The following is a 22,905-nucleotide window of genomic DNA, read 5'->3' on the forward strand; positions in this document are numbered from 1 at the left end:
TTATTATAAATTTCGTACCCACAACTTCAAATTGACATTGAGTATCTCAACAAATTCAATCAATCAGGTTGAAATGGAAAAACCGATGAGATATATAGATGAAGAATGTTTTTCCCAACTACACCTCAACCCTGTAGTACTCAAATGACGAAACGGCCTTGCACGCAAGAAACGTAGAACCAGGTTATGTGACACACTAATGTGAAAAATGAAAACTCTCCTACAACACAAATCAAACACACTAGACAAAAATAAATAAATAAATTCTGATATGATGGGAAGCAGGGACATCTAAAAATACAATAATATACAGTTTAATAGGTGTATTAGCCTTCAATAACATAAGATGATACTAAAAATTCAAAAGAAATAGGTGCGCTATACAGCAAACCTTACATATCAATTTAATTGCACTGCTAAGATTTATAAATGGTATCTAAAACCCAAACGCAAGTACTTCATATCAACATACACTACGTTTAGTCTGCCACAAATAAAGGAATTCATTTCACAAGAGCAAACATTGTACTGCTTATCAAATGTGTATGAAAATTAATAAGTGAAGTTTTTGGGAGTCAATCCATCGAGCATTTGCAAAGTTCACTCAATAGTCCAAATTAATATAAATATAGACATTTGGCAGTCCACTTGAGCAAGTATATTCAATCTGTGATGCACAAATGTAATTTGCATATACAACTCAGCATAACATACACAACGACTGAACAAAAAAATGAACATAGGGATGTAACTCTTGCCAAGAAATAGCATTTCAACCGTATAATCCTTTTGAGAAGAAGGTTCCAGAAAAAATATTAAAACCCTACTACACAAGTAAGACCTTAAGCCCAATGCAGACTAAGCAGTAGCAGTCCTCAAACCTCATCTAATAACAGAAGAAGAAAAAAATATTAACCACCTTGCAAAATAATATATGATTCGCAGCAACATAATACAGACTGTGCAGAGGAACTAAATTTATGAAGACCATGCTCTTTGTCAGCATACTTACAAACAGAACAAGTAAAAGAACTTAGTAAAATCATCTGGTTACTAACAATCTAACAGTGCACATATATTAAAAAGTTGGCTATTCCTCCATGGCCATTTTGCCCTTATTATTCTGTTGTTGCATCTCTGCAATGTACTCGCGGAGTCTCTCAGCTTTTTGCATCATCGAATCAATAATCTCTTCAGTCTCATCAATTATCTGCTTTGGCAAGTGAACCTCCAAGAAATCAAACCACTCACCAAGAGTCATGTTATTCAAATCAGGCCAATTCCCATCACCACTATTCACTTTCTCCTTTTTTCTCCCATCTCCAACCTCTTTCTGCAATAATTCCCTCTTTTCAGTAACACCGTCACTTTTCTTTTTCTCAACATTCCCAGTGACCGCACGAGCGTTCTTCGGGTTTCGGGTCAGGCGCGTGTTCTTCGGCTCCTCCACGGGAGCATCCAAATTCCCAACACTGGAATCAGAAACCTCAACCAAACTCCGATTCCTCGTGCTCTTGTGTTCTTCGACTTTCTCTCCCGGAGCATCATCACAAACCCTAACCACACTATTCACATTCTCATTTTCTCTCCCAGCTTCAACCTCTTTCTGCAACAATTCCCTCTTTCCAGTAGCACCCTTACTTTTCATCTTCTCAACTCCACACTCAACACTCCCAGCCACCGCACGCGCGGTCTTCAAGTTTCGCTTCGCGCGCGCCTTCTTCGGTTCCTCCACGGGAACATCCAAATTCCCAACACTGGAATCAGAAACCTCAACCAAACTCGGTTTCCTCGTACTCTTGTATTGTTCTTCAACTTTCTCCCCCAGAGCATCTTCACAAACCCTAACCACACTATTCACATTCTCATTTTCTCTCCCACCTTCAACCTCTTTCTGCAACAATTCCCTCTTTCCAGCAGCACCCTTACTTTTCATCTTCTCAACATTCTCAACTCCACCCTCAACACTCCCAGCCACCGCACGCGCGGTCTTCAAGTTTCGCTTCACGCGCGCCTTCTTCAGTTCCTCCACGGGAACATCCAAATTCCCAACACTGGAATCAGAAACCTCAATCAAACTCGGATCCCGCGTACTCTTGGGTTCTTCCCTCCCCTTCTCCTCCGGAGCATCATCGCAAACCCTAACCGCACTCCGCTCTCTGTTGGACCTCCGCGTTACACGCGCGGGTGCAGGCACGCGCGCAGGTTCAGCGTTTAGCACACTGGCGTCGCCGTTTTGGTCGAAGCTCTGAGGCTGAACCCTACCCTTGGCACCCCTAGCTCTGGGTCTGCCTCTAGCGCGTGGGGCGGGAGGAAGCGGAAGCGTGGATTGAGCGGGGGGTTGTAGGAAGAGGACGTGGATGGAGGTGAGTTCGCCGATCTTGATGGTGGAGTCGTGGTGGAGAGTGAAGGGGGTGTTGGGAGGGACGCTGGAGCCGTTCAAAACGGTGCCGTTTGAGGAGTCGAGGTCGCGGAGGACCCATTTGTTGGATTCGGTTAAGATTGAGAGGTGTTTGGAGGAGATGCCGGGGTCCTTGATGGGGAGAGTGTTGCCTTTGACGACGCGACCTATTCGAACTGCGGATCTGGGTTTGAATTCTAGGGTTTCACCTTGTCGAGGACCTTGCAGGATCTCTAGTCTCAGAATCGGAGCTTCTTCTTCTTCTTCCATTCTGCCAACAAAAAATTGCCACCTTCTTCTCCCGCCCACGCTAACTTCAAAACAATTCAAATAATAATAGCTTGGAGACTTCACAATGTCTTTCACATTTTGAGTGTTTTTGGTCCGTTAGATATGATGATACATTTAAAATTAACGGTTCAGATTATTTTACTTTTTTCACCCTTTCCCTTCGCTTTTTCGCACTGATCTCCATCGCACCCCAACCACTTCCCTCCCATGCAAACAGCAGCAATGCAACAAAATTGTATGTTTCAGAGAAGTGTTGGCGACCGTGATTGGGGTTGATATCCAAAAATGGACTCGCCGGAGCTTCAGCCACTACCGCCGCCAGCAAGACAAACCTTGAGGCTTAATGAGGAGGCGGTGGCGGAGACGAAAAAATGGGGCAAAGGTAAACTGGGAAAAGGAGTAAAAATTAAAGAACAAAAATAAAATAAAAGTATCTAATGCTGTAAATTAGAGCTGTAATTAAGTCCAATTGGATTAAATTTGAATATGTTACTTCGATGAAATTGGATTTGATTATTTTCTAAAAGAAAAATAACTCGATCAAAAATAAATCAAATTAAATTGATTCAATTTTTTTTTTTATAAATTCATAATAGATATGTGATATTCTGTTAGAAATGTAATGTTATAAATTCATACAAATATTAGGCTAAAATAGTATTTTAGTCACTTATAATAATTATTTGTTTTAATTTAATCTCACTTTTATTTTTTGTTTTAATTTGGTTCCTAATAAATTAATTGGTTGCAATGTCAGACTTCCGTCCAAATTATTTAAATAAAGTTAATTATTGGTCACGTGGATGCCACGTAGATGCACAAGTGGATCCTGATTTTTTTGAAAACACCTGGAACCAGAACGGGCCGTTCTGGGTGCACTCTTGGTGTGTTAATTTTGCATTCGGAACGACCTGTTCTAGGTGCAAAATTAACACACTAAGAGTGCAACCAGAACGGGCCGTTCTGGTCCCAGGTGTTTTAAAAAAATTGGCATCCAGGTGGATTTGGTACAAAGCATTTCAAACACTGGATTTAATAATATTGTCAATGGAAATTGATAATTTCAATTGTTAAACAGTTGGGCTATACAGTATATCATTAAGGATAATGCAGTGTATCACTAAAGACAATGGTAGCAGATTTTATTTCATTGTTAGTCAAACTAAACTGAACCACTTACTACCAAATTAACACTATACAGTAAAGGATGAAATGACATGGTATTTTTTCTTGAAGTCATTAACGATGTATCCTAATAACAAAAACCTGTTCTTAAAGAGATAGAACCTGAAGTAAAGGAAGAGGATACACAAGACTAACATTTCACCACACAACCACATGCAATGACGGATCTAAGTTAATCATAGTGGGGGCACTTGCCCCCACTAAAATTTTTTTCATTCTTTTTTTATATATAAAATATTAATAATTTTATAAAATATATATTATTAATTATATTTTAATTATGTTGTTATATTTAATATAATAAATACATTAATATTTTTTTATATTTTATTTTATTGTTTAATTGTTTTTTATTTTGTGGTAAAATTATCTTCATTTTTAATGAAGAAAAAATTTACTTACTTCAAGAGTAAGTCTTGATAGATTTATTCTACTTAATAATTAATGTTCTATATTAAGTTTTTAAAAATTTAATTGTTAAATTAAAAAGCTTTTCATGTATAGCTCAAATTTATAAAAAATTTTAAAAAATTAAAAATTGTATGATACTTCGTTAAATTAATTCAAATTAACATATAAAATATTTTTATTTTAAATGAGTATAAAAATTTAGAGGACACTAAAAGAAAATAATTAATAATTTTATTATGTTTATCCTATTAATTTTTATTATTTTATTCCTCTAATTTTAAATAAGTTGCAAAATATTATAAAGTGACACTTAAATATTTCTTCAGACAGAAAGAGAAAAAGGAAAAATTATCACTCTATTTATAAGACAATTATATTTTATAAAAATAAGTAATTTTAAAATTTTTACCATAAAAAAATATTTTTCAAAATTATTGTATTTTTAATAAAATTAATATAGAATATTCTATTATTTTCACTTAACTGGCGTTCTGGAACGGATCGTTCTGAATCCAGAACGGCCCGTTCTGAAACCAAAACGGCCCGTTCTGGTTTCAGAACGGACCGTTCTGATGTACTGGTGGTGTGTTAATTTTGCATCTGGAACGGCCCGTTTCAGATGCAAAATTAACACACCAATAGTGCATCCAGAACGGCCCGTTATAGTTTCAGAACGGGTCGTTCTGGTTCCAGGTGTTTTCAAGAAATTTGGCATTCACGTGGCATCCACCTATGCATATACGTGGCATCCACGTGGCCAATAGTTAACTTCATTTAAATAATTTAGACGGAAGTCCGACATTGAAACCAATTAATTTATTAGGGACCAAATTGAGACCAAAAATAAAAGTGGGACTAAATTGAAACAAACAATTATTATAAAGGACCGAAATAGGTTTTTAGCCTAGATATTAATATATACTAAATTTTAAAATAAATTTATTAATTTATTATATTATTATTAACTCAAATATTTAACATTAATACAAAATATAATTTAAATTCAATATTTTATATTGTACAATATTATAACTCAAATTCACTAAACTCATTATTAAGTAAGAGTTTTGATTAGATCGAGTTTAGTTTGATTCGAATATTGAAATAATTCGATTTATATTTATTGAGTTAATTTTTGTCTATTCAAATTCATAGATTATCTATAAAAGCTTGCACACAGAAGAGACGTTTGATTACATAACAAATTTTTTCATGCAAGATAATTATAAAAATATGTTTGATTGGCCATAAAAAAATTATTTAATGTTTTTAAAAGTAACATAATGTTTTTACTATATTAAAACTTATTTTTATCTTAGAAAAATTAGTTTGTCACATCTATAAGAATAATTTTGTGAAAAATTTATAAAAAAACTATTTTTAACCTCAGAAAATAAAATTTCTTATAAATGTTATTTTTTAAATAATAAATCAAATACAAAAAACTAATATTTTTAATTTCATATTTTTTATAAAGTATAAGTTTTTCATATAACAAACATCCTCAATGCAAATTAAGTTTTCCATGGTGGAAATAGGAAAAGTTCACTTTTTTTTTTATCTATTATAGTTACTCCTACAATATTATGATTCAGAATTAAGAACTATACATATTATATCATGTATAACATTTAAATGATGACATACATATCATTTCAACATATTAATCTTTCTAAACATTTATTACCTTATTTTTATTTTACTTTATCTTTTAAGTCTTTGTGTGACATATGAACTTATATAATCTATCTTAATGAGCTCCCCCTTATTTTTGTCTTAAAACCTCCCTTTATTAGAGATTGACACCACCGTTTGAGAATAAAGAGAGACTCGTGTCAAAGAGAATATTACATTCTATTTCTCTTAAATAAATTTTGTCCTCAAAATTTGATGTTTAGATTCACATATCTAAGTACACTCTTTCATGATTTTTCTACAATTGAGACATCCCTTAATTCTACATTTTTTTCTCTTATCCTAAATCTTATTTTTCTTTGGTTTCTTAGGTTATTGGGATCCTAAACTTTTTCTCTTCTTAATGTCATGTTTTTACTGCACACTCCTAACTACCCTCTCTTGAGTTTCCCTAGCCATATGTCTCATTTGAAATACACAAAATAGTAAGGTGATGGAGTCCAATATTTCATGATAAAACAACTATAAATTATGACATAACAAAACAAGAAAAAATCATAATATATAATTTCAGTTGTAGTAACCATAGTCTAACTTGAATTAAACTACTCTAATACCAAATGCAACGCAGGGTACCATAATACATGTATAAACACTTATCGTGAAAAATGAAGAAATTAAACTAAATCCTACCCATTTTATTAAATCTAACTATACATTTGTAAACAAGAGATTTTTCGCAATCCCACTGGGTTTTTAACTTTATCTTTCTAAACAAATTTTAATAAAATGTCTAATAAAAAAATATAAAATAAAACCATATTTTCTTAAATTCCTTTTAATAAGTCTCAGTGAGTGCCCTATGAACACAACATCGCATACATATCATATATAACATTTAAATCATGACATACATAACATTTCAACATAATAATCTTTCTTATCATTCATTACTTTATCTTTGTTTTACATTTTTTCTTTCATCCCGATGGTAGATATGAACTTATAATTTTAAGGAGTGTCCATCTCTAAAAGAGGTAATTATCTCGATGGTAGATATGAACTTATAATCTTAAGGATTGTCCATCTCTAAAAGAGATAATTATCTAATTGTTTGTGTGTCTTTCAAAATTTGGGTACATGATTGTATATCAGTAAATTAACTGGTCTAAGTAGTTATTGTCATGTCTTTGTATTTTTCAACCATTACTTAAAACAACCTTTAACTATTCGACTAATTTGACTCGATTTCAAATATTTATAGACTCAATTTTAAAAAAGTCATGTAAGCCACAACAATATATCAAAATTCAAAATTTGTTCTTCAATTATTTGACTAGAAAACTTTGTCAATTTTGATTTTGTATGTATAAGCTAATTGATATTTATCCATTCATGCCACCTCCTATCTACACCTCAAGGGTGACCTCCTATGTTAAAACCGTAAGAAAGTCGTTTCAACATTCATCGATATAACCTATATTGTTGTGTTTCTTTATGATGTTGGAAATTAGAGTATGGAAAGGATGAAAAATACGAGCATAAGCCAAATAGAGAGAATAATTCTCTGAATATTTCATATTGATCAAAAGATAATTCAAATGAATTACAATTGCACTTATTTATAAAAGTTTGTTGGGTGTAACAAACTTCATAACAAACTAACTAATTATATTCTCTAATATCCCCCCTCAAGGCAATGGTAATCATAACTAGCTTGAAATTAAAAAAAAAATGAAATGTCAAACTGTGAATGAGACAATGAAAGTTACAAGACAAATTATATGCAACACAATTCTGAAATTTTTAATAATGGGGAGGCAACATGTAATGAAGTAAGTGATGGCTCTTCTGGGATCAAATATGAGAATAGTGTGTTGTGGAGGTGTTGTAGAGATCATATATTCATTTATTTTCTTGAAGACTTCAATAGCAAGTTTTTGTGATTTTTCTGTGGTTTCAAAGATGAATGCAACAATGGTGACAGTGAAATTGCTCATATATGTAGTTTTCTCTTTCTTTGCAACTTCATTGGTGAACAGAACCATCTTCCGAAGATCGACCCTTGCTTCATCTTTAATCCAATTATTGCTGCCAAATACTAAGTCACAAAAACCAATGCTAGATTTAATATCAAGTGCAAATGTCACTATTGGAAGAAATTGAAACATCCTCTTCAAGCTTTGAACGCTTGAAGGACTTGACATAATTTTTTCAAGGTGAACCATGACAGCAAAGGCTTAATGCTTGACGATCTACTTAATGAATTTGATCTTGATAATGACGACGACGAGTAACTGCACTATCGAAGGAAGGTGGGGGCAGGGATGTTGAATTTTCTTCTATGTTTATGAAGGCTACATTACTAATTTTGTGTTTGATAGTAGAAATGCATGAGGTGCTCTATGCAAGAATATGAAAGAAGGCAACAAAAGGTGATTCTGTTACACTTGCGGAAGATGAAAGGTATGACTCTATTTTAATGATTGAGCCGTCCTCTACGGATTGCATAGTAACAGTGGAATGTGCTACTAAAACAATTGGAAGAGTAAAAGATCTTTTTTCCATAGCAGTAGTAGTCTTCGGTAGTGGAACATGTAAGGATTTCTTCGTCTCTATCTTAACTCTTTTCCATAAATGAGGGATGATAGAGTAGACCATGATGAAGCATGGTGGAACAAAAATTATAGAGAAAAGGTCTTTGTGAGGGACAACAAAAAGTTATTTTGTAATGAAAGATTAAAGGTATCGCTCTAATACCATATTGGAAAGCAGGGTATGGGAAGGATGAAAATCATGAGCATAAGCCAAATAGAGAGAATAATCCTTTGAATATTTCATATTGATCAAAAGATAATTCAAATGAATTACAATTACACTTATTTATAGAGTTTGTTGGGTGTAACAAACTTCATAACAAATTAACTAATTATGTTTTCTAATAATAATGTATTAAAAAATAATATGTATATAATAAAAAAATATTGAAACAAAACCAATCATTTTCAAACATACATTACTGTCTTTTTAATTAAAATTGTTTCCTACTTTAGTTTAAATTGATTTTAAAATTCATGACTGTGTACAAAATTAAAATTTTTGAAAGCTAAAATTATTATTTTTTAAATATTAAAATAAAAATTAACTATATCTACAAGAATTCAAAAATATATTTTATTCAATAAATTAATCAATTTAATCTAAAATTAAATCCATCATTTTTAATTTAACTAATACTTTAAAAGTCATAAATAATTTTTGTTCAATAGATATTAATATTAATGTTTTTTATTGTATTTTATAATGATATAAAAATAACTAGTTAATTTTTTTAAAATTGTTAGGTTATTTTATCCTCCCCACTAAAGATACTAAAACATATTCCAACATACTTTGCTGTCTTTTTTAATTTTTATCTATAATGGCTTAATTGTATTTTTTTCTACTATAATATGAAATTTGTAGTTTTGGACCTTGTATTTTAATCTACAATTTAGTCTTTCAATTTCATAAAATTCATAATTTATTCTATGTACTAAATGTTCATTTGTTAATTGTTAAAATTGTAATGTTAGTTGTAATTTAATATTGGATAAATGACAAAATCATTAATACTTAATAATATTTAGGTTAATTTGCATTCTCATTTTTAATACCTTTTTATTTCATTTTACCACTTTTATGAGATAAAAATGAAAATTAAAAGTAAAATTTAGTCTAAACATTATTAAATATTAATTATTATATCATTTACTTAATGCTAGATCATAACTATTTTTACAATTCTAATGATCAACAAATGAACATTTAACCGATGACCAAAAAAATGTAGATTTTATAAAATTGATAGATTAAAATTACATAATTAAAAATAAAAGACCAAAATTGTTGAATTTATATCATAGAAATACCAAAAATGCAATTTAACCATTTGTAATTTAAATCATCCTCTAAATTAAATTAAAATTTCAAATTAAATATGTAACTTAACCATTTGTAATTATTTATCATTTCAAAAGTGACATGACCGCTCTCCGGATAATTCACTTTATAATGAACTAGTGAAAAAGACATTAAATGCTTTTTTGGAGTTTTTCTAATACAAATATATTAGTGGAGACGGCGACGCTTATCGACAATGTTAAAGATAAAACATTCATATAAAAAAAAACTTTTATCTTCTTTATTAATTATTATCATACAATATATGTAGTTTTTCTTATATAAAGGACTAAAGTTATCAAAATAATGTATACACTAAAAAAATAAACCTCTTTATATACAAATATAAATTGTATACACTACTACTAGTAACGAAAACTAAATCACTAAAACGTATAGGATTAAGGGAAGGAAGATAAATATAACATGAGTATATAAGTAAAAACAACCATACTGATATAAACAAGATATATACATGTATACAGTAATCCCAAATAATCCTAGTCCTAGTGCTTGTCGAGCATATCTATACAAGATACATCGATAATATACTGTCAAAAGGGTTATAACATCTGTTCGCATTAACTCCTCAAGCCTAGCCCTGATCTGCTCCTATATAACGTATAATCATCATAGTCCAAATCATCATGAAAACAGAAAGGGTAAACTAGAGTTCAAAAACATGTACATATAGAAAACAATCTATAATATACAATATCACGCCATATATCATACATGAAAGCTAGCACACCCAAAGCAAACATGTACCTCGTCCAATCATGTCCCACAAAACATCAACAATGCATATGAACATACCTCAACATACATCAAATGCAAACATATCGACCAATGCGTCATCACATATTCACTTACGAAAATCTCCTAACAACATAAGCAGTCTAAGTGATTTCCACCCTATTGAACCAACCCAATTGTTTTCACGCTTGAAGCATCGACTTGATCACAACAAAATGGGATACCAATCCCTCATTTGGTTTCTTGGGTCTCATCACTTACACTAGAAAAGTCCGGTTTCACCGTCAAGAGTAGTACAATTGGGTATAGGCTTACCATGATCTTGACATGCATTACCAAGTCATATATAGAATTTGCCCACTAATTATCATCAATGAACCACATAACCTTTTTAGATATTTGGTTAAGAGTTGTAGCGCTCGACCTCCTACCTTACTCAATCACTAACTAAAAACTTAGAGGAAACTCAACACACCTCAAAACCTACTACAAGAAACACACCTTTTTAAGGAAAGTTTTCCAAACAGTGGCCTACTTGAGCACCACTCCAAGATAACTTATGTGGGATCTTCAATTTTCAAAATAATTTCCCCTCCTTAAGCCCTAAGTTAGACATCATGCTTTAATACCACATCCATTCTCAACATCAACACCTCACCATGCATCTACTATGTACATCACATCCAATCAATGCATATAGAAATCAATAATATCAATCATATATAACATACCAATGTTTAACACCTCAACCAAGAATAACATATCAACACTTAACAATTCATACAATAATAGCATATCAAAGCACCATCATTCATTCAACAATAGCATACTAATCATACCAAGCATATTGATCCTCATCATCATTTCAAAATCACAAAGATAGCATATCAATGCTCGTTATCATTTTAAATACACAAAGATAACATGTCAATGTTTATTATTATCATCCTACATGCTACAACATGCAATAGCCACAAGTATTTTTTTCATGTTTACCAAATTCATCCATCATACAACATGTATCAACATATAACTTATCAAAATCTTTTATCCTACATTTATAACCTTCACATAAAACAACCCACTGGGAGTTCTAGTACTCCTATCATGCTCATTCTTATCTCATATGAAAGAAAAGAAGATTTTCTACGATTTTCATGAAGAACTCGGGTTCTAATTCCCTTATCTACCATGTTAAAATTTGTAAAAATCCTAACAATTTGCTTAAATTCTGATAGCTTGACATTTGCTCCCTAAAAAAATCATAAATGGAGTTTTAGACCTCCTTTTTAGGTGATTCCAATGCAAGTGGAAAACTAATATCTAAGGCTACAACTTTTATGAAGACAATAAAGTCTATTTCGGAAAGAACGAAAGGGCTCAATGTTTCCCAAAGCGCTCAGTCGTTTCCAAATGGCTTAGTCCTTTATCTCTGTAATGACTCATCGTGGTCCTTACACTTAGTGGAATCGCACTATTAATAGTGAACTAAGATAAATAATAAAATTGGATAACTCATAAATACAAAAACATGGAAATTTTTAAATATAAGGTATTTATATAGTTATCCAAAACTAATATCTCTTAGTGCCGGTCAAACACAACAACTGTTACCCAAGGTGGTAACTCTGACACTAGAAACCAAAAATTCCACTTCTAGCAACGGACGCAGCCAATAGCTCCAACCTAGCCATAATCTGCTCTCATACACCATATGATCATGGCAATCCATCCACATGGAAACAGAAGGGTAAGTTAAAGTTCAATAAACAACCATACAAGTATAGGGAAATACTATACTACTCCTTCATCCAATCATCATCACAACACAACCACACAGTTCAACATAAAAACCCAGCTCATTCATACAACTTATAAGCAACTTTAATACAACAACAACAATAATATACAACTTAAAAATTTAATGCGTCGTCACGTATATACAACTAGGAGATCTCCAACAACTGAGGTTGAGCGGTCTAGGTGGCATAAACCCTACCAAATCCAACGTTTGACCTATCTTAACCAGGTCAACTATAGGACATCTTTAGGAACTCCAAAGAGAACTAGGTATAGACAACAATAGGTGATTTCTCAAGTGTGCCACTTAGACTCGGAGGTCCAGTACTACTGTCAGGGCAAAAGGGTTTGGGTATGAACCTACCACGACCTTGGTCTGCATAACCAATCCACATATGGATTTAGTCCACCCACTACCCTCCAAGTACCATGCACCCTCCAGTACCTAGTCAAAGACTACATCTCTAACTAGATACCTTACTTAATTTGGTCATTCAACCATGACATGGATTGACTACTTCCATATCGTCCACACAGTACTAAGGGATTCAACTTTAAAATAAATTTTAACTTATCACCTTAGTACTATGTATCTCAACATAGGACATATATCTTCACCATATGTCCCCAACTTTTTAACTTTACAATAATGCAACAATAGACATCTTACAACAATAAGCAACTTTACAACAATACAAAAATAGACATCTTACAACAATAGGCATCTTACAACAATAAGCAATTTTACAACAATACAACAATAGGTAGCTTTAAGGCAACTTACAACTTAAAAACAACTTTCAACAATAGACATTACATACCAACTTGACAATTTTCTATACAACTATACAACTTTAATAACTTTAACAACATGTAAACAACTTAATTCCATCAATTACGCAACATATAAGCTTCATACAACTAAAAAATGAGCTCAGATTCAACAAGCAACGAATCAACACATCAAAATCATCAAAACCCTATTTTTCCCAAAAACCCCAAAAATGAGGAATTTCTTTAATTCAACCACTTCTCAAAATTCATACATCAATGGAGTTCCTAAACTCCCCTGAAATTAAACAACCTACATTCTAGCTTCTCTCACCTGAAGATTGGCTCTAAAAAGTCAAGAATCTGAGAAGAAGAAGAAGAAGGAGAAGAAGAAGAAATATCCTCCAAAGCTTGACTCTTGAACTTCAATCCTCCAAAAACAAGCTTTATAGTATGAAATTCAAGAGAAGATATAAGACATCAGTGATCTAGAGGAGAAGAAGAATCAGACAGAGAAATTTGAGAGAGAAAGGAGCTCACAGACCTAGAGTCCTTCTCTCTAGAAATTCTCTCTAAAACCTCTCATTCTCCTTAACTGCCCACAAGTCCTATTTATAAAAGTTCAAGAGTGGTCAGAACGACCCTTTTCGGATCTGGAACGGCCCGTTCTGCACTCACTCATCATGTGTAAAACTTCACACATCTAGAATGACCCATTCTTAAACCAGAACGACCCATTTTGGAGTTGAGTTTTACTCACAACGACCACTTTTGGAACGGTTCGTTCCAGATTGGGAACACCCCGTTCCAGTTTGGGAACGCCCGGTTCTCAACTAGGATTTATAGGCCCATTTAGTAGTTTGGAACGACCCCGTTCTAGTCTACTAATTACGTCACAGCCTCCAAAGATCCCCCTTGTCATCCAGCCCCCAAAGTGCTCAATCATTTGTAAACGACTCAGGCCTTTCAAAAGAGCCTATTCATTTTCAAACGACTTAGCCCTTTGCCTTCAAAGATTCCCCTTGTCATGTGGCCCCCAAAGCGCTCAGCCGTTTCCAAACAGCTCATCCCTTTCAAAAGCATTCAACCATTTGAAAACGACTTATCTCTTTGCCTCTAGAGATCCCCATTGTCATGTAGCCCCAAAGCGCTCAATCGTTTCTAAATGGCTTAGCCCTTTGGTGACATAAGCATCCCTGTTCTTCACCATTTTTTGACCTCTACACTTGAAACTCATAAAAATTCAACATGAAATAAAAGAAATATCCCTCATGCACAAAAAATAGCTCAATTCAAGTATTAAAAACAACATGCAACCATAAATTTTCCCCAAGATCATCAATTCACCTCACATGCATCAAAGCCTCAAAACCCTTAATATTCAACATGCAACCTGTTGAATCCATCTCCAGAACTGTATATTTCGAAGATTTTATCAACAATAAGCTTTTAATTCATTCAATAGTTTAATGATTCAACCAACATCCAATGTTTTAGCTTCATTTACCTCGGAACGAAGTGAGACCGAAAAACTTTGAGGTAGAAGAAGAATGATCGGCTCCACACGAATTTAATAGCTTGATTTGAGGTTTCCACTACCTGATTCACAACAACACCACTTAGAAGAGAATTGAGAAGAATAAGAGATGAAGATTAAGAGAAAAATAGCTCATGGACCAGAGACTTTCTCTCTACAATCCTCTTTTTAGAAAGTTGAGAAAAATAATTTATGAGGTTCTATTCAAAACAAAACCTTATATACTTTTTTTCTCTCGAATCAAACTGAGTGTCTGCGTAGAAAACTTTATCTCAAATTAGTTCTCACATAAATGATGTAATGCTAATTAAATAAATCACTAACAAATTATAGGTTTAATGGTTATGCATGCACTATCAACATATTTTTTACGTCGACAAATATCACAAGGCTTAACAAAATCTTGGATTCATGCCCACTCAATACAATTGTTTTACTTTTTTTAGAATATCACAAGTCTTCGTGTTTTAGAATTTTGTTTTACTTTCATTTTTAGCTTTTTAAATTTATTCTCATTTTGATGATACTGTCTTGGCGAAACATATTGATTTTTCATATTTTGATGATTTAAAGTTTTCAAGCCATGACAAACTAAGTGCATTCAATTATACCAATGTAGGCATACATGTATTCTTCAAAAGTCTATAAAATTAACTTTGTTTGATATTTTTTTATCTGATAAATATTTATTTTATCCAAAATAAGTATAAAAACTATTACACTATCGATCAATAAAAATATGATTTTTATGATGATTATTTTAGAAATTATTAAATTTACTGTAATGATGATTTATAATTAGATGCTAGAGTGTTTAACTTTTTTTTTTCTTCATAAATTATTATTATTAAGAGCTAGTTATCAGGACTAATATCCTACCATTTATTATCTCATTATTATGATGTAATTTCCTGTTTTACATTGTAATCTTTTTCCTTTAAATCATATTGATTGCCTCACACAAATTGTGGTGAGATTTATCACATCTTACATGGTATCAGGTTACGGTTCCAAACCCTAGCCTCCAAACCCTTGTGCCGTCATCTGCCACCACGGTCGTGCATTCTCCCCCAACCGTGCGATCGTCCAATTCTGTTTGCGGTCCTCTCTCATGGCTGACGATACCACTTCTCCGTCTCTGCCGTTTGCTACCTTGGTTCACATGATCACCATTTGGCTTAACTCTGAGAATTTTCTTCTCTGGCGTAAACAGGTTACTTCTCTTCTTCAAAATCAGAATTTGTTTCACATTGTTGATGGTTCTGTTGAACCATCGTCGCAAATCCTCGATTCTATTCTAAATCCTCGATTCGCTCAATGGCAAGCTCAAGATCGAAATATCACCAGTCTCCTACTTTCTTCCTTGACCGAGGAGGCCCTCTCTAAGACACTCAGTGCTGACACTGCTCGGGATATTTGGAATGCTCTGCATATTGCCTATGCTTCACGCATCAAGGCTCGTGAACTGCACCTCCGTGACGAGCTTCAACTCATGCGTCGTGGTTCCATCTCTGTGACAGAATATGGAAAGAAATTTTGCACTATTTATGATCAGTTAGCTGCTATTGGTGCTCCTATTGCTAATGATGACAAAGTACACTGGTTCCTTCGTGGTCTTGGTCCCTCCTATGCAAATTTTTCCACGGGTCAGCTTGATCAGGTACCTTTGCCTCGATTTACTGATATTCTTTGTAAGGTCAAAAGCCATGCTATTTTTCAGGCATCTCTTGAGGAACCAACGCCCTCTCAGCTAGCTCCTTCTATGCGAACAATCAACCTCGCTCATCTGGCAATCAGTCATCTCGTAGTGGTAACCGTGGACATTCCAATGATGGTTCTAATGGTGGTAACCGTGGCAATTCTAATGGTGGTTCTCGTCACCGTCGCAACAACTCTGGTCGTCGCAACTCTTATGTCCCTCGATGTCAGATTTGTCGTGAACAGGGTCATTATGCTAACAAATGTCCGGTTCGCTGGGACCGATCTTCTGAGTCTGCTAATTTGGCTCAGGCATTTGCTGCCAGTTGCTCGGTGGACACCTCAAACCAGTCAGATTGGTATATGGACACTGGTGCCACATCTCACATGACACCTTCTTCGTCTCAGTTGACTAATTCCCAAAATTATAATGGTACTGATCGTGTTTTTGTGGGTAATGAGACCTCTTTAAATATTACTCATGTTGGTTCTCGTTCTTTATCACATACTGTTCCTTTGTCAGATGTTTTGGTTGTGCCTAATCTAACTAAAAATCTTGTATCTGTTAGCAAACTGACTCGTGATAATCATGCTAAAGCCATTTTTGTGGATGACTCCTTTGTTATTCAGAATCAAAAGACAGGCAGAGTTCTGGCAAGGGGACGATGTGATCAAGCTCTATGTGATGGATCAAGGACCACAAGCGTTTCTTACTACTAGTTCTTCACTGCCTTGTGCCTCTTTTGAACTTTGGCACTCTCGTTTGGGACATGTTAATTTTGATGTTATTAATAAGTTAAATCAGCAAGGTTATTTACATGTTTCGTCTATTTTGCCTAAGCCAATCTGTTGCACTACTTGTCAGATGGCTAAGAGTAAACGTTTGGTTTTTTATGACAATAATAAAAGGGCTTCTGCCGTTCTTGATCTTATTCATTGTGATTTATGGGGACCATCTCCAGTTGCTTCTGTTGCTGGATATTCTTACTTTGTTATTTTTGTGGATGATTTCTCTCACTTTACCTGGTTTTATCCATTACGACATAAATCATATTTTTATGATGTGCTTGTTCGGTTCAAAGTCTTTGTAGAAAACCAATTTTCTCGATTTATTAAAGTTTTCCAAAGTGACAATGGCACCGAGTTCACGAATAACAAAGTACAGGATTTATTTGCTTCTTCTGGTGTGCTTCATCGGTTCTCATGCCCGCATACTCAAGCACAGAATGGTCGGGTTGAACGGAAACATAGACATGTTCTTGAGATTGGTCTTGCAATGTTGTATCAGTCACATGTTCCTACTAGTTATTGGGTTGATGCTTTTAGTTCTGCAGTATATATTATTAATCGTGTTCCCTCTCAGGTGCTATCCGGCCAGATTCCATTCACACTTCTATTTCAAGTTGCGCCTACATATGCTAATTTTCATCCTTTTGGTTGTCGTGTGTTTCCATGCTTGCGCCCATACATGAAAAATAAATTTAGTCCTCGGAGTTCTCCTTGCATATTTTTGGGTTATAGTAGTCATCACAAAGGATTTAAATGCTTAGATCTGACCACTTCCAGGATTTATGTGTCTCACCATGCTCAATTTGATGAAACTTGCTTCCCTTTTGCAGGTTCTCCTTCTTCTAGCATCGATCTTATGGTTTCTTCATTTTATGAACCAATCACAGGCTTCAAGTCTTCTTCGATGTCTGCTTCCTCTATTCTTCCGACGAGACCACCACCAGTTACTACTTTGTCTTGTCCATCATGTGTTTCCTTGGATGCTGCTCTGGCTTCCCATCCTGCTCCACCTGTTGCACCTGCTTCATCGGAACCTGTCTCTCCTCCACGGACTCCATCCCAAGCATCGGCCTCTCCTATAGTGTTACCTGCTTCTTCTGATGCTTCTATTCAACCAGCCCCAGTTGTTGTTCGTATGCAGACTAGATCACAGAATGGCATTTTTCGGCCTAATATGCGTTATGCCCTCGCTCATCACTAGCCTACTGCTCTTCTCACTGCTTTGCATGTTGCTGCTGATCCCAAGGGTTTTAAATCCGCCATGAAGCATCCTCAATGGTTGGCAACAATGGAGGATGAGATCTCTGCTCTTCATAACAATCATACTGGGACCTTAGTCCCTCGTCTATCTGCTCCTAATATTGTTGGTAGTAAATGGGTTTTTCGTACCAAACACAAAAGTGACAGCACTATTGAGCGCTTAAAAGCGCGTTTGGTGGCTCAAGGTTTCACGCAAATTCCAGGTTTTGATTACTCACTCACTTTCAGTCCGGTTGTCAAGGCTACTACTATTCGTCTTATTTTATCGCTTGCCGTGCTTAATGGCTGGCCACTTCATCAGTTGGATGTAAAAAATGCTTTTCTTCATGGCCACCTCACTGAAACTGTCTATATGGAACAACCTCCTGACTTTGTTGATCCTCGTTTTCCAACTCATGTCTGTCGGTTGAACAAGGCTCTCTATGGGCTCAAACAGGCGCCCCGTGCTTGGTTTCAACGTTTGAGCTCTTTTCTGATGCGCTCTGGTTTTATTTGCAGCAGGGCTGATCCATCCTTGTTCTTCTTCTATCGCGGGCGCATCACTCTCTACCTCTTGGTTTATGTGGATGACATTATTCTTACTGGAAGTGATCCCCCCTTTCTCACTCAATTTATTGCTCGTCTTAATGTTGAGTTTGCAATTAAATATCTAGGAAAGCTTGGCTACTTCCTTGGTCTTGAGATCACTTATACTGCCGATGGTTTGTTCTTGGGACAAGCCAAATATGCTCATGATCTGCTTTCCCGAGCTATGATGCTTGAGGCCAAACCTGTCTCGACCCCATTGGCTGCCGGTTTTCATCTTGTCAGTGATGGAGTGGCTTACTCTAATCCAACTCAGTACCGCTCTTTGGTTGGGGCCTTACAATACTTAACCATTACTCGCCTTGATTTATCATATGCCGTCAACACGGTAAGTCAATTTCTCCAGGCTCCTACTATTGATCATTTTCAAGCTGTCAAACATATTCTCCGTTATGTTTGTGGTACACAACATTTTGGACTTACGTTTCGCAGCTCACCTTCTCCCGCGGTTCTTGGTTATAGTGATGCTGATTGGGCTCGCTGCACGGACACTCGTCGGTCTACCTATGGCTATGCTATCTTTCTTGGTGACAATCTCTTGTCTTAGAGTGCCAAGAAACAACCTACTGTTGCTCGCTCTAGTTGTGAATCTGAGTACAGGGCCATGGCCAACACAGCTTCTGAACTTGTTTGGTTGCTCAATCTCCTTCGTGAACTTCGTGTTGGGTTGTCTGCGACTCCTCTCCTTCTCAGTGATAATCAAAGTGCATTGTTTATGGCTCAGAATCCTGTCGCTCATAAGCATGCTAAGCATATTGATTTGGATTGTCACTTCATCCGTGAGTTAGTTGCCTCTGGTTGCTTGGCTGTTCGCCATGTTCCTACTTCTCTACAACTTGCTGATATTTTTACAAAGGCGTTGCCTCGTCCGTTGTTTGAATTGTTTCGATCTAAGCTTCATGTTGGTCTCAATCCAACGCTTAGCTTGACGGGGGGTGTTAAGAGCTAGTTATCAGGACTAATATCCTACCATTTATTCTCTCATTATTAATATGTAATTTCTTGTTTTACATTGTAATCTTTTTCCTTTAAATCATATTGATTGCCTCACACAAATTGTGATGAGATTTATCACATCTTACAATTATATTATATGATATAAATAAATTAGCATGAATTTAATAGTCATCACTTGGCTGGCTGAGGTCACTCTACTTGCCGAGGAGGAAATGTAAATTCTTGCTTCTTCCTTTTGAATACCGAGAAAAGTTATTTTATGAAAAAAATCTATTCTATTATAAATAAAATAAAATAAGACTCATAAAACAAATTTTTGATTAAAGATACTAACAACACTAAATACAAGTTTAATGATATAAAAAAATATGTTTTGTCACTTGGAACACCCATAGCATGACATAATCAAAGAAAAAAGAAAAAAAATGTGTATTTTACCATTTCCTTACCCGCGCCTCCTCCATCGCAGGGTTCCACAGTTCCAGCGCCAATGACATGTGTCACTCCCTTGATGAAAACCCAAAACCCTACGAAAATTGTGTCACCATCGTTTCATAAGCGTAATAATTAAAATATAAAAGAGAAATAGCGTATTCTTTTCTGTTCTATTCTATTCGATTCGAAACTCGCACTCGCTCTCCCTCTTTTCTCTCTCTGCTTTCTTCCTTCGTCCACGTCGATCCTCGTCCGAATCACTATAACCTTCGCATACAAGACGCTAAAACACCAGATTCGATTGGTATTTGGTTTCAGTGGAATCAAATACGAATATTAATGTTGCAACGGCGAAGCTAATTCTCCAGCAATGTTTGAAGGACTGGTTCATCAGTTGCTACTGGGTTACCTTGGACGATATTTCAAAGATATCCAGAAAGAGCAGCTGAAGATTAGGCTTGGTATGTTACTCACTCGTACTGCTTTTTTTTACTAATTATCTTCCCTATTTGCTTTAATATGTTTACATTTTTGGAGCATTGATGCTTATCTAAATCGTGGCTTTAAACTTTTACATGTAATTAGCTATGAAATATGTTTCACAGTTCACACTGTGGTTTACATTGATGCCATTGCTGTTGCTCCTTGTTTTTGCTGAAGTTAATTTGAGTGGGAACTTGTTTTCGTCTGTCAATAATAAGTGTCAATAAGTTGGTTCTCTGATAATATTTGCATTAAAATATTGCTTCGATGTCAAATTTTTACCTCAAATCAGTCCTTTGGAAAGGTGAATTTGATGTCAAAACAGGTTATTGAAGGACCTGTTTGATTTCAGAAGTTGGTACGGAAGAATCGTTATGATGTGTTTCACTATTTATTGTTGGAGGACCAAAGTGATAACTGATAACACCTGTATCTTTGAAGGGCCAAAAAGGAAGTACACTTGTGTTAATTAAGTTAGTTTGCGAACCAGTTTTAGTGACAATGCACCCCTGCCAGTCTTACAATGACAAAAGGATGTAAAGTTTCCTAAATGTAACTGTTTTTTTTTGTTGACCTTATGAACATTTGAATTTCAGTAGGTATGCATGTTTGTTTAATTATGTTCAATGTGTACTTTGACTCAATAGTTATCGGAATCTTTTGATTAATTATTCAACTCATGTTTTGACGCAATTCGGCAAGCTGCCAGTTCATAATTCATATCATAAGAATTTCAAATGACTTTAAATCTTACGATATATGAATGAATCAGTGTAATTTTGTATCATCTATACAAATTATACAATTCAACAATTTGTTAGTTTTTTTTTCCACGATTCTCATGAGAGAAATTGAATAGTCATATGAACTTAAATTGTTAAAGGAATTAAAGGAGCACGACCGAGCCTGTATTTATCCTATATTCCTATTTTATTATTTCGCTACTTTATTTGTGACTCATCCATTCAATGGATACACTTTATTTGGTTTCACATGCTTAGATATAACTAATAATTTTGTTTTATGAGACCTATGGTTAAGTATTTTTATGACTTTATCTATTTATTTATATTGAACACTATATTTCATCTATATAATATGTTCGAAGTTGTATTTCATTGTCTTTGAATCCTATGATTCATAATTCAAAATTTACCTTGGCGATTCATGTTTTGAATCTCAATTTGATAACAAGTTTGACTATATGCATGCTGTGCTTCCATTTGGCTATTTTATTGTAATTTACAAATCTTATTAATCATAAGTACTTATACTTTAAATGAAGTTTTTTGGTGAACTGTTTTTGAGTTGACATTTATTGTTGCACAGAGGAAGTACTGTTGGAGAATGTGGAGCTGATACTTGACGCGTTTGATTATCTCCAGCTTCCATTTGCACTAAAGCAAGGTATATCAACTTCATCCTCCTACAGACATTTAACTAAGTTCTTCCATATATAACTATTTTGGGATTGAAGCCAAAATCTATTAATGAAGAAAAGTTATACAAAGATAGGAGGATAATATTTACTCCACAAGACAGCTAATAAAAGAGAAAATTACTGTGAACCAGAAAGCAGAAATCAAGAGTAACGGTGCTTAATAACAGCCTAACACCCTGATCTCTGCAAATGAAATGGCAACCCCATAAAAAGACCTTGAGCAGAACACCAAGGAGAAGCCAAAACTTTATCCTTTCCCACATATAGATTTCAAAAGACCTCGGAAAACCTGAGCAATCCTTTCCACCTTTACGCACCGCAGAACAGAAAATGCAGCTCATTTCCAAAAATAACTGAACCTTGTTCACTCTCTACTTCTTCCATTTATAATTACACTGTTTATTTTATTTTATTTATTTTTTATTTTATTTTTTCTGATGAAATGGTGGATTGAAAGAGATGGATGGAAAAATTCCTGTGCAGAGGAGCTCCCATTATTTTTCTTTCCTAACGAAGCTTGAAATTTTT

General features: G+C 34.5%; 3 protein-coding genes across 3 annotated transcripts in view; 2 read left to right on the top strand and 1 right to left on the bottom strand.

Annotated features, from left to right (window-relative positions):
• Positions 1–748: 748 nt before the first annotated feature.
• On the bottom strand, positions 749–3,067 carry LOC109796813 (FHA domain-containing protein At4g14490). The gene has a single exon (XM_020356627.3). It carries the CDS (start codon positions 2,669–2,671, stop codon positions 1,091–1,093), a length of 1,581 nt encoding a protein of 526 aa, XP_020212216.1. The 5' UTR covers positions 2,672–3,067; the 3' UTR covers positions 749–1,090.
• Positions 3,068–18,477: 15,410 nt separating this feature from the next.
• Positions 18,478–20,010, top strand: LOC109801269 (retrovirus-related Pol polyprotein from transposon RE2). The gene is made up of 2 exons (XM_020362300.2): positions 18,478–19,389; positions 19,609–20,010. Exons 1-2 carry the CDS (start codon positions 18,478–18,480, stop codon positions 20,008–20,010), a joined length of 1,314 nt encoding a protein of 437 aa, XP_020217889.2.
• Positions 20,011–20,483: 473 nt separating this feature from the next.
• Positions 20,484–22,905, top strand: part of LOC109797630 (vacuolar protein sorting-associated protein, putative (DUF1162)) — a 51,701-nt gene continuing 49,279 nt past the window's right edge. The window contains exons 1-2 of the mRNA XM_020357769.3: positions 20,484–20,914; positions 22,266–22,343. Coding sequence (XP_020213358.1) covers positions 20,824–20,914; positions 22,266–22,343 — 169 coding nt within the window. The 5' untranslated portion in view covers positions 20,484–20,823. The remainder of the gene's footprint in view (positions 20,915–22,265; positions 22,344–22,905) is intronic.

The sequence above is a fragment of the Cajanus cajan genome, chromosome 3 (assembly GCF_000230855.2).
Source record: "Cajanus cajan strain Asha chromosome 3, NIPB_CcT2T_4, whole genome shotgun sequence".
Taxonomy (NCBI): domain Eukaryota; kingdom Viridiplantae; phylum Streptophyta; class Magnoliopsida; order Fabales; family Fabaceae; genus Cajanus; species Cajanus cajan.